Source organism: Nerophis ophidion, linkage group LG01 (assembly GCF_033978795.1).
Source record: "Nerophis ophidion isolate RoL-2023_Sa linkage group LG01, RoL_Noph_v1.0, whole genome shotgun sequence".
Classification (NCBI taxonomy): Eukaryota; Metazoa; Chordata; class Actinopteri; order Syngnathiformes; family Syngnathidae; genus Nerophis; species Nerophis ophidion.
The window spans coordinates 84081616-84094272 of record NC_084611.1 but is presented as its reverse complement, the minus strand read 5'-3'; the positions used below and the strand labels follow the sequence as shown (position 1 = coordinate 84094272).

General features: G+C 40.0%; 1 protein-coding gene across 2 annotated transcripts in view; it reads right to left on the bottom strand.

Annotated features, from left to right (window-relative positions):
- LOC133560790 (collagen alpha-1(XI) chain-like) overlaps positions 1-12657 on the bottom strand; it is a 174359-nt gene that overhangs the window by 41100 nt on the left and 120602 nt on the right. For both annotated transcript variants that reach the window (XM_061913732.1, XM_061913724.1), the window contains 13 exons: positions 11653-11706; positions 11528-11581; positions 11406-11459; positions 11294-11347; positions 11173-11226; positions 11052-11096; positions 4245-4298; positions 4119-4163; positions 3975-4028; positions 3857-3901; positions 3745-3798; positions 2306-2350; positions 1182-1235 (listed from right to left, as the gene is read on the bottom strand). In XM_061913732.1, coding sequence (XP_061769716.1) covers positions 1182-1235; positions 2306-2350; positions 3745-3798; positions 3857-3901; positions 3975-4028; positions 4119-4163; positions 4245-4298; positions 11052-11096; positions 11173-11226; positions 11294-11347; positions 11406-11459; positions 11528-11581; positions 11653-11706 — 666 coding nt within the window. The remainder of the gene's footprint in view (positions 1-1181; positions 1236-2305; positions 2351-3744; positions 3799-3856; positions 3902-3974; positions 4029-4118; positions 4164-4244; positions 4299-11051; positions 11097-11172; positions 11227-11293; positions 11348-11405; positions 11460-11527; positions 11582-11652; positions 11707-12657) is intronic.

Genomic DNA, 12657 nt, shown 5'->3' with positions numbered 1-12657 from the left:
ATATTTCACAATCAAGGCACTTAAAAAAATAGAATATTTTTTTTTCTGTCTACTTGTTTTACAATTAAGGTACTTTAAAAAAAAAAAAGATAGAATATTTAATATAATTTTTTTTCTGTCTATATATTTTACAGTTAAGGCACTTTGAAAAAATATAGAATATTTAATATTTAATTATTTTCTGTCTACATATTTTATAATTAAGGTATTTAAAAAATATATAATATTTAATATCTATTTTTTCTGTCGACATATTTTACAATTAAGGTACTTTAAAAATAAAAGGAATGTTTAATATGAAAACATTTTTTGTCTACATATTTTACAATCAAGGCACTTAAAAAAAATAGATAGAATCTTTTTTTCTGTCTACTTGTTTTACAATTAAGGTGCTTTTTTAAACAGATATAGTATTTAACAAATATTTTTCTGTACTTATTTTACGATTAAGGTACTTTGAAAAAAGATCAAATATTTAATATTACGTTTTTTTCTGTCTACATATGTGAAAATTAAGGTAAACTTTTTTTTAAAAGATAGAATATTGAATATTTCATTTTTTCCTGTCTACATATTTTAAAATTGAGGTACTTTAAAAAATATATATATATAATATTTAATATCTAGTTTTTTCTGTCTACATATTTTACAATGAAAAAAGTTTAAAAAAAAGTTTAATATTTAATATTAAAACATTTTATGTCTACATATTTTACAATTAGGGTACTTAAAAAAAGATCGAACATTTAAGATATTGTATTCTTTCTACATATTTTACAATTAAAGTATGTTTTAAAAATATCAAATATTTATTTTTTTCTGTCTACATATTTTACAATTAAGATATTTTTAAAATATTTAATATTTATTTTTTTCTGTCTACATATTTTACAATTAAGGTAAACTTAAAAAAAAAAAGAGAGAATGTTTATCCATCCATCCATCTATTTTCTACCGCTTGTCCCTTTTGAGGTTGCGGGGGGGGGGGGGTATTTTTTTTCCTGTCAGAATATTTTCCAATTAAAGTACTTTTTTTTAAAAGATAGACTGCTGGAGTAAAAACATAGACAAGGGCTGAATTGGACATCAGGTGCAAAAAAAAAAAAAAAAAAAAAAAAAAATTAAAAAACAAGCACTAAGCAAAGTGGAGTTACAAAAGACACAAAACAAGCATTTCCAACCTTAACTCCTCTTTGTCCTGGGTATCCGACTGGCCCCTGCACGCCCATGAGACCCTGTAAGCAAACATGCACGTTTAGTAAACACAATAAAAAGTACATCAGGAGAAAATATATAAATTTAAGCAACCCCCCCCCCAAAAAAAAGACCAGCTTCCTGGATATCTATTTCTAAAGTCTCTAAAAAGGGGGCCGTTGTAATTGTTGATGTTTTCAAGAAGAAACTACACTATAGAGCTGACTTACACCACAACAATGGAAAAGTGCCTAATTTCAATAAATCACAATTATGTTCATGTCAATCTTTTGAACACATATTGCTCAATTAAAGACAAGCTTTTCCATCCAATAATATTGAATAGAATAGAATTGAATAGAATGGACTTTATTGTCATTGTATTTGCATATAACGAGATTAAGGACTCCAACTTAAGGTGCGGTAGTGGGAACAAATATGGGCACAAAAGGTAATGAAGGAAAAACTAACAATTGAAATAAACAGATTACTATCCAATAAACATAATAAGTAATCCTGTACAATATACAAAACACTATAGAAATACAAAATACTGTACAATATACAGAACAAGACAAGAGTACCGAAGTAATAAATAACAATCAGTGTCGGACGTATTGCACTTGAAGGGTATTAGGGTAGGATATTGTATAGTGGTGAATTAATATTATAAGTTAGAGTTCAACATGGTGACAGCTCTGGGAAAGAAGCCTGTTTTTCTGGCTCTGATGCACCTGTAGCGCCTGCCCGATGGTAGCAGGTCGAACAGGCGGAATATGGTTTTGCTTTGTTGAGGCAACAGGAGTTATGTAAATCCTTCAGGGAGGGCAAGGACAGTCGATGATTTTCTGTGCAGACTTTATGACCCTCTGAATCGCCTGTTTGTCTGCTTCAGTGCAGCTGGCGTACCGCACTCTTATGCAGTACGTCAGCAAGCTCTCGACAGCCGAGCAATAGAAGGTGCTTCGTCGGTAACAATGTTACAATGTTTTTTGAGCTAATTAGAAATAGTTTCTTTTCCCGCAACAAAGACCAACTTTCAACGTAGATGAGATCCAATCTAGACGCCTCACTCGTCCATCAAGTTCATGTAAAAACAACCATTTCTTACCGGCAGACCTTTTTCCCCTGGAGTACCTTCCCTTCCTGGGTGGCCCTGTTGACAAAAGGACGTGTACATCTTGTCAGTTGTCGTCGTAAAGCAGGCCTGGGCAATTATTTTGACTCGGGGGCCAAATTTAGACAACAAAATGTGTCCGGGGGCCGGTTTATATATTTTTAGGAATACTAATACAAAACTTAATAATGTCAGGTTGAATGTTAAAAACTTTGACTGACCGCCTTAAAAATACGGAATGCAATTTTACGCTTTTATACTGAATGAGACACCCGGAATGTACATGGAAATAAAGAATGTGGGATTTAAAATATTAACTATGAACGATAAAACACTGAATACTGACAACTGAACGACACACCCCCTCTCAATCGACATATTTCATAATAAAGCGAAACACACAATAAATACAACAAAAACAGCAAAATATGAACGCAAAGGGTAGAAAAAAAACAACCTACATAACATGGAGAAGATAACTGCCTTTATTAATTAAAAATTGGAGAAATTTACTTCATACTGGGAAAAATGGGTCAATTATGTCACGCACCATAAATAAGCCTGACTTAAATTTTTCGAATTAGTGCAGTGCTTCGAAAAAAAAATAAATAAAATAACTCCTTATATACATATGTATGTATATATGTGTATATATACATATAAATACATATATGTATATATTTATATGTGTGTATATATATACATATATATGTGTATCTGTTTATATGTATTTTATTTCTGTTTATTATTATTATCAATGTATTATTTATTTGGGAATGTCCGGCGGGCCAGATTGAAAAGCTTAACGTTCCGCATGTGGCCCCCGGGCCTTATAATGCCCAGTCAGTCGTATAGGGAAAAGGTGCAAAGGGTCTTGTTGCTATGCAACAATAAAGTGTCATGACTTGGACTATGGTATGGATTATTTTCCCGTGGTGCAAAGCTACTGGAGCGGACACGGCGTGAAGGTAAAGACATCTTTTAATTATACTATAAAAAGGAACAAACAAAAGGTGCGCACAAGGCGGAGAACAAACTTGGCTATGAAAACAAAAACTCGCACAATTGGAGAACTATGAACATAAAACAAAACTTGCAAACTATGGCATGAAAAGCTTACTTGGACCGAGAAAGAGCATGGATCATCGGCATAGATAACATGGGTGTGTAGGAGGTGAGTAGAAGGTGATAGAGGGTGATGTCACTAGGCTGACTGCCTGGCAACTACAGGCTTAAATAGGTGCAGTGATTAACAGGTGCATGAGTCCAAATGAACCGGGTCAGGTGCAAACTTATTGGTAGTCATGGTGACAAAAACAAACAAGAGTGCACAATGACAGGAACTAATGGAGTCAAAAACAAAACAGAACATAACTAAACAGAACATGATCACCCAAACCTAAGAATAGACTAGAATAGGTGTGTGTGCTTACTGGAGGTCCGTCAATTCCAGGTAAGCCTTGCATCCCTTTCTTCCCTTGAGGGCCCTATTAGAGAAAAATAAGTCAAACTCCTGCGTCCAATCCCAGAGGTGTTCTCTCGTACCTTGTCTCCAGGCAACCCCACTAACCCCTGAGGACCAGGGAAGCCCTGAGGGACATATGGAAACGTGTCACAGGTGATAGTGTTCTTTTTGTGTGTGTGTGTCTGTGTGTGTGTGTACCAGAATTCCAGGGTTGCCTTGCTGTCCAGGTGCTCCGATATCTCCAGGGGCCCCCTGACAAACACACAAAAACATGACATTACATCATCGTGGGAGCTCGTCAAAGGTGAGGCTCGTCTTTCAGCTGCCTTCAAAAACACTCACAATGTTTCCCTTGGAACCTTGAACCCCATCGATTCCCCGAATGCCCTGCGAAGAAAAAAGAGGAAGCAGGTGTTTAAAAGGGTGTGTGTGTGTGTGTGTGTGTGTGTGTGAAGTCGAAAAACTCACCGCCTGTCCTGGGGGCCCCGGACGACCTCTGGGACCATTCAGACCTCTTGAACCCTGCAACACACATCATGTTTGGTCCTTGCAGGCAAATAGATGCCCCGCAAATCATATTTTATTGCATGCATGTCACGCATATGGATCATGATTTGTTTTGGTCATGTTCGGTTTTGTTTTTTGGACACTCAGTTCCTGTTTTACACTTCCTGGTTTGTTTTCGTTTCCATGTCAGCTCATTTAATTTTCACCTGGCCTTCACGCCACGCCACTGTCCTCAGCCCTCACACCTGTTTGCAATGATCACAGTTATTATTTAAGCGACAGTTACCAGGTAGTCGACCTGGCAACTTTCCACTTTACCCACGTATACCTTAACTCCTTCATGCCATTCCATGCTGTTCGTTTTTCTCCAGGCCACGTAAGTTTTGCTATTCATGCCACAGTGCAAGTGTTTTTGTTCATGTTTATAGTTTGTAGCCTTTGTACTAGTCTTTTGTTTTGTCATTAGTCAAGTTTGTTCTCCGTCTTTGTGCGCGCCCTTTGTTTGCTTTTTTTTGAGTTTTTCTAGATAACTAAATAAAAATGTACTTACATTCACGTCTGGCTTGTGCAAATTTCCCATTGCATCGGAGAAATAAACTATCCCATAGTCCAAGTCATAGTCCAAGTTTGACAATGCAAATCCCAAAGATATGTCCGATAATGGCTTTTTTTTGCCGATATTCCGATATTGTCCAACTCTTAATTACCGATCCCGATATCAACTGATACCAATATATACAGTGGTGGAATTTACACATTATTATGCCTAATTTTATTGTGAGTGCATTAAACAATGCAACAAGGTTTTCCTAAATAAATCAACTCAAGTTATGGAGAGAAAAAATGCCAACATGGCACTGCCGTATTTATTACTGAAGTCACAAAGTGCATTATTTTTTTTAACATGCCTCAAAAAAGCAGCTTGAAATTTGGGACATGGTCTCTCTGAGAGAGCATGAGGAGGTTGAGGTGGGCCGAGTTTAGGTGGGGGTTGGGGGGGTGTATATTGTAGCGTCCCGGAAGAGTTAGTGCTGCAAGGGTTTCTGTGTATTTGTTCTTGTGGAGAGGCGGAGCTGGCAGTCCGACAGTGAGGCAGGGCACGCCGGAACCCGGCCCAAGATGGCGGCGGGGAGGCGTGGACGGCGAGCGAGCGGGAAAAATGCTGCAATCAAGTTCAGGTGCGTGGATCGCACACCTCGAGGAAATTGGTTAATCCTTACTCACTGTATAAAAGGGCGACAGCCGTGAACGTCAGGGGGAGAAGCGGAGAGACGGGAAGGAGCCAGAGGGAAGCTGACGCTGTGCGAGAGAGGAAGAGACCCAGAGGCAGACGACAACGAGGCAAACTGGAAAGCCAGCGGATGAGTGAGCAGAGAAGGGGAGCTGAAAAGCGACCTGCACTGAGGTTTTTTTTTGCAAAAATAAACAGAGTCACAACCCTGCTCAACACTTTCCCTATTTGGTGGTCCATGGAACCCGCACGACATCGAGAGACTTTCACAGTTCTGTTGTGTTTATGTCGTGTTACGGTGCGGATGTGCTCCCGAAATGTGCCTCAGGGGGTACATCGTGGTTGCCAGGCTTTCCTTTAAAAAGGCCAGAATTGTGTGAACTTGTGCGTTATCAGATTGAGCACCGAAGAGAGGTGGGGATTAGAGATGTCCGATAATGGCTTTTTTGCCGATATCCGATATTGTCCAACTCTTAATTACCGATATCAATCGATACCGATATATACAGTCGTGAAATTAACACATTATTATGCCTAATTTTGTTGTGATGCTATAAACAATGTAACAAGGTTTTCCAAAATAAATCAACTCAAGTATATTGTAGCGTCCCGGAAGAGTTAGTGCTGCAAGGAGTTCCTAGTATTTGTTCTGTTGTGTTTATGTTGTGTCACGGTGCGAATGTTGTCCCGAAATGTGTTTGTTGTTCTTGTTTGGTGTGGGTTCACAGTGTGGCGCATATTTGTAACAGTGTTAAAGTTGTTTATTCGGCCACCCTCAGTGTGACCTGTATGGCCGCTGACCAAGTATGCATTGCATTCACTCGTGTGTGTGTGAAAAGCCGTAGATATTATGTGACTGGGCCGGCACGCAAAGGCCGAGCCTTTACAGTATATTGCCGCTCCGTACTTCTCCCGACATCCGTGTACACAGCGGCGTTTTAAAAAAATCATACATTTTACTTTTTTGAAACCGATACCGATAATTTCCGATATTACATTTTACAGCATTTATCGGCCGATAATACCGGCAGTCTGATATTATCGGATATCCCTAGATTAAACTAATCCCAGCTGAAAAAACGTTGCACTGTAATATGCATGCCAGACCAGTAGTTGGCATTGTCACCAAACACACACAAAAAAATCATATTTGATTCACTGAATCTAGTGTCTATTTTATGTTATTTTATAATCAAGATATCTCAAGAAGGCGGTACTTCTGGATTGGCAGACCGGGGTGGTGGTTCTTCTCTATAAGAAGGGGAACCGGAGGGTGTGTTCCAACTATCGTGGGATCACACTCCTCTGCCTTCCCGGTAAGGTTTATTCAGGTGTACTGGAGAGGAGGCTACGCCAGATAGTTGAACCTCGGATTCAGGAGGAACAATGTGGTTTTAGTCCTGGTCGTGGAACTGGTGGCCAGCTCTATACTCTCAGGGCAGGGTCCTTGAGGGTGCATGGGAGTTTGCCCAACCAGTCTACATGTGCTTTGTGGACTTGGAGAAAACCTTCGACCGTGTCCCTCGGGAAGTCCTGTGGGGAGTGATCAGAGAGTATGGGGTATCAGACTGTCTGATTGTGGCCGTCCGCTCCCTGTATGATCAGTGTCAGAGCTTGGTCCGCATTGCCGGCAGTAAGTCGAACACGTTTCCAGTGAGATTTGGACTCTGCCAAGGTCACCATTTCTGTTCATAACTTTTATGGACAGAATTTCTAGGCGCAGTCAAGTTGTTGAGGGGATTTGGTTTGGTGGCTGCAGGATTAGGTCTCTGCTTTTTTGCAGATGATGTGGTCCTGATGGCTTCATCTGGCCGGGATCTTCAGCTCTCACTGGAACGGTTCGCAGCAGAGTGTGAAGCGACTGGGATGAGAATCAGCACCTCCAAGTCCGAGTCCATGGTTCTCGCCCTTCTCCGGGTTGGGGAGGAGACCCTGCCCAAATGGAGGAGTTCAAGTACCTCTGAGTTTTGTTCAGGAGTGAGGGAAGAGTGGATCGTGAGATCGACAGGCGGATCGGTGCGGCGTCTTCAGTAATGCGGACGTTGTATCGATCCGTTGTGGTGAAGAAGGAACTGAGCCGGAAGGCAAAGCTCTCAATTTAACGGTCGATCTACATTCCCATCCTCACCTATGGTCATGAGCTTTGGGTTACGACCGAAAGGACAGGATCACGGGTTTCCCTTAGAGATAGGGTGAGAAGCTCTGCCATCCGGGAGGATCTCAAAGTAAAGCCGCTGCTCCTCCACATCGAAAGAGCCAGATGAGGTGGTTCAGGCATCGGGTCAGGATGCCACCCGAATGCCTAGGGAGGTGTTTTGGACACGTCCGACTGGGGAAGACCCAGGACACGTTGGCAAGACTATCTCTCCCGGCTGGCCTGGGAATGCCTCGGTGTCCCCGAGAAGAGCTGGACGAAGTGGCTAGGGAGAGGGAAGTCTGGGTTTCCCTGCTTAGGCTGCTGCCCCCGTGACCCGACCTCGGATAAGCGGAGGAAGATTGATGAATGGATGGAAGATATCTTAAGAAGTTATGTATAAGTGATGTCATATTATAAATGCTAGGGCTGTGCAATAAAACAATAATAATAATGTTCAGTGATATACAGGTAATCGATATCAATAAAAAAAATATTTTCTTCTTCATCGGAAAAATGCGTAATTCGCAAAACAAGGTTGGTTGTGTGAACAAAGACACTCGCTTTCTGGTAACCGAGCAACGCAGGAAGTGATCCCTGATCAGTGGGAGTGACACGCCAACAGCCAATCAGGTAAGAGTATCAACTATCAGGTGTGTATGTGCCATCTTGTCTTCTGGCGGTTGATTCTTTGCATGGAGTGAGAAGAGAAAGTAAAAATGAAGAAATTGTGGAATAAATAAGAAAAGTCACCTGGACAGTGTGGCAGTTTTTTAGATTTTTTCAAAGGGACCGTACTCAGACCAATGTGGTCTGTAAATGATACAAGGCGCTCGCCCCCACCAAGAATAGTAATACCACACCACCTTAACCGTGCTCACCCTTTAGAGCACAGCTGTAACTTCCTGGCCTTTTCAGCTTTCTCTAGGTTTACATTTTGCACTATTTTCTTACACTTTATTTAAGCTTTTTTTTTTTACTTATTCCTTTATTTTTGCACCTTCATTTTAACAGGTTATTGTTAAATGTTCAATGTGATTTTAGTATTTTGTCAACATTGTTTGAGAGTTTTCCATGCTTGTGTTGATTTTTTATTTTATTTTCTCCCTTTATAGCGAGGGGATTATAATCAGAGGAAGGTTAAGTTTGAAATACATTTTTTTATATTTAATATACTTTTCTTTTGGTCCATATTTTGGACCAAAAGTCATAAAAAAATATAATTATCAATATTGACCGATATGAATGATATCGTGATACAGTTTTCAGCCATATTGCCCAGCCCTAATTAATATTTCCCATTACTTTCCGCCTCTTTTTTGCTTTTTTTTCTCCCAACAAAAAAAGGGGCTACACTTTAGAGACCCACATTGCAAAGAAACATGCAAACACTACAGTATTAGTAACGAAAACTGTAGTAAATGTATACATTTATGCTCAGGCTCGCACGATGAGGTCCAAGGGCCAGTTCCAACTTGTGGGGCCTAAAACGAGGCTTAAAAAGTAGGGGAGACAGGGCCTTTTCTGGTGTTGGCCCTAAACTTTGGAATGTTCTGGTCCCTCATGTCAGAATGGCCCCCACTGTTGAATGTTTTAATTCTCGTCTTAAAATCCACTTTTATTCTCTGGCTTTTAAATTGGTGTGAGTCTTGTGGTCATTCTATTTTATTAATTTGTTTTTTTATTGTTTTATTTAATTTTATCGATGTATCTTATTATTTTACTCTGTTATCATTATTATTTTTAGAGATGTCCGATAATATCGGCCGATAAATGCTTTGGGTCGTATCAGTTAATGCTGCGCATACATTTATTCACAGCATAATTATAGGCCATTGACTTGAATTACTCACATTGTCCACTAGATGGTGGCATAGTAGCTGCTCCTATTAAACAACTGCAATCTCCCTGTGTGTAAGACCCCTCAATGTATGACATCTGGCGTGCCAAAGTGAGGGCATTGACTGCCCACATTTGGCCCACAGGCCTTAGTTTGGACACCACTGTGTTAAACAGACAATTAATCTTTGTGATTAACATATGATATTATATCATTTGACGAGATTGTTAACTGTAAGTAGGTTAAACATAACTATTGAACCGCCGCCATACTTGCCAACCCTCACGGATTTACGGGAGACTCCCAAAATTCAGTGCCTCTCCCGAAAACCTCCCGGAAGAAATTTTATCCCGAAAATCTCCCGAAATTCATTCGGAGCTGGAGGCCACGCCCCCTCCAGCTTCATGCGGACATGAGTGGGGACAGCCTGTTTTCACATCCGCTTTCTCGTGTATAAACAGCTTGCCTGCCCAATCACGTTACAACATCTCCGGATTTTAATAAAAAACTGCACACACAAGGAGACGAAGCAGAAAAACGAGGAAGTTACAGCCATGGCGACGCCGTCTGTAATAGAGTGATTCTATGTTGTCTGTTGCCATCTCCTGGTGAATGTTGGCTATAGCGTTATGGCCGGGGTTGCTTTTTGATTGGCCAGTACGCAAACGGCAGAACAAAGGTTACTAAAATAGTGAAAGGCAAGTGTTCTTTATCTATTTTTTTTTAGTAACCAGCAAGCACAGTACAGTTAGTAGAACAATTGTGTTTTTATTACTGTGTATATGATAGGTGCCGTCTGAAATTCAAGTATTTATTTTATTTATATATATAATAAAATAAATATATATGGCTAGAATTCACTGAAAGTCAAGTATTTCATATATATATATATATATATATATATACATATATATGAAATACTCCAGTTGGTTAATTGGCTGTAAATAGACTCCTCCCCTCTTAACCACGCCCCCAACCACGCCTCCGCCCCACCCCCGACCATGCCCCCCACCTCCCGAAATCATAGGTTTCAAGGTTGGCAAGTATGACCGCCGCTGTCTATGGTGCTGAGGATGAGCACCATCGGACAGGGGCGGGGCATGTGCTGTTGGCGAGACACAGCCTGCAGGTGGTTAGATTTCACAGGTGGTACGTTTTAATATAATCATCTGTTGTCTTTAACATAGAGCGGCCGGGTGCAGGAGGGGGAGGAGTATTGGGAGAGACTGAAAAGTCGAGAACGAACGTTTGTCTGATGAGCTGTGGAAAAACCCTATTAAACCTTGGTCAGCTCTGCATCACCTGGCGTATTTATCAGTGGGACCACGAGCACGCGACTTCTACAGATATGATTAAAATCAAGAGTAAGATGATTAATTCAGTGTTAATATCTAAGTGGGCCCCCGGGGCTTCTCTGTAGTGGAAAAGTTGAGACCGCCTCCTCGAGTCCTTTTGTTTGGCGTTTTTTGCCTGCTAGGATTCTGATGCTCGCGTTCAAATGTAAAGGAAGTCAACAAAGCACACGACCATAACAATCAGCCTCAGACGTGTGTGGGCACTCACAGCATCCCCTGGTTGTCCTCTCGGTCCAGGCGGCCCCTCAGCACCCTGCAAACATCAACATCCAATATGGTTAAGAACAAGAAGGTTACCTAACTCCCAGACGCTGACAAAAAACTTTTACCTTTTCTCCCAGCTCTCCTGCAGATCCCACCGGCCCTGGCTTCCCCCGCTCGCCCTGAGGGAAGGCGAAGATGGCCGTTAGTCGAATGAGATTCTGAGTGTAGCTTTTCATGACCGCTTACTTTATGTCCTTGGTTTCCGGGTAGACCGGGCAAGCCGTCGAATCCCCTGTCCCCCTACGACGAGAGACGGTTTTAGCAAGACGAATGCGACCACGGCGAGAGTCGTCCTCACCTTTGCGCCCGTCTCTCCGATAGCGCCGCGCCCGCCGTCCGCCCCCGCTCGACCCTGACACACACAAGAATTAGCTGCATTCTGAAGACCGGGACTGGGTAAATATCAGGTCAAAAGCGCACCCTTTTCCCGAGACGGCCATTCTGTCCGGGCATACCCATCGCTCCGGGTGGACCCTATGGAGGGAGCACAGTATTAAAACTAAAGTGTGGAAAAGGTGTGTTGCTATGACAACCAGTTTACTTACAGGTGGTCCCATTTCTCCACTGTTCCCTTTCAGGCCTGATGGACCTGGGTTGCCCTAGGAGAGATTATGCAGTCGGTACATTTAGTCACATGTTTGTGGGGTCTTCTGTCGAATTAGTTACATTTGCAGACTGCAGAAAAGATTGTTTGTGTGGAACAGGGGTGCCCAGATTTTTTGAGTGGGGGGCCGTATTAGGCTTAAATAAATTGGGGCCAAAAGCAAACTGCATGAAAAGTAAGTAAATATGTGTATATATATATATATATATATATATATATATATATATATATACTTATATATATACACATAAACATATATACATAGATTTATATATACATACATACATATATACAGATACATATATATATAAAAATATACATATTATACAAATATTTGTCTCCCATATATATACACAGATATATACATATACATACATATATATATATATACATGTATATACATACATACAAATACATACATATATACATACATACAAATACATACATATTTACATATATACAGATGTATATACATACATACATATATACATATATACAGATATATATACATACATACATATATACATAAATATATGTGTATATATATATATATATATGTATATATATTTACATACATATGTATAAATACATACACACATACATTTATACATACATATATGTATATACATTTATATATACACATACATATATCCATATATACATATTTATATATGATTACATATTATTATAATAATATAAGAGAATGAGAAAATTCAACCCCTACCTATTTAATCAATCAGAAATATCAAGCAGCTATAATGTGCCAAACATGGATAAGCGTGGAGAGAGTGTATTACATTTTTCCCCATAATTCTTTGTAATTGATTTAAATGGGTGTAATTTAGATTTTTTTTTTAATGCTGATTGGACATCTTTTAAACAAAAAAAATACACACAAAGTTCAATGAGCGGGATGTGTTATGTGTGAATTTGAGTTTGTTGAAGT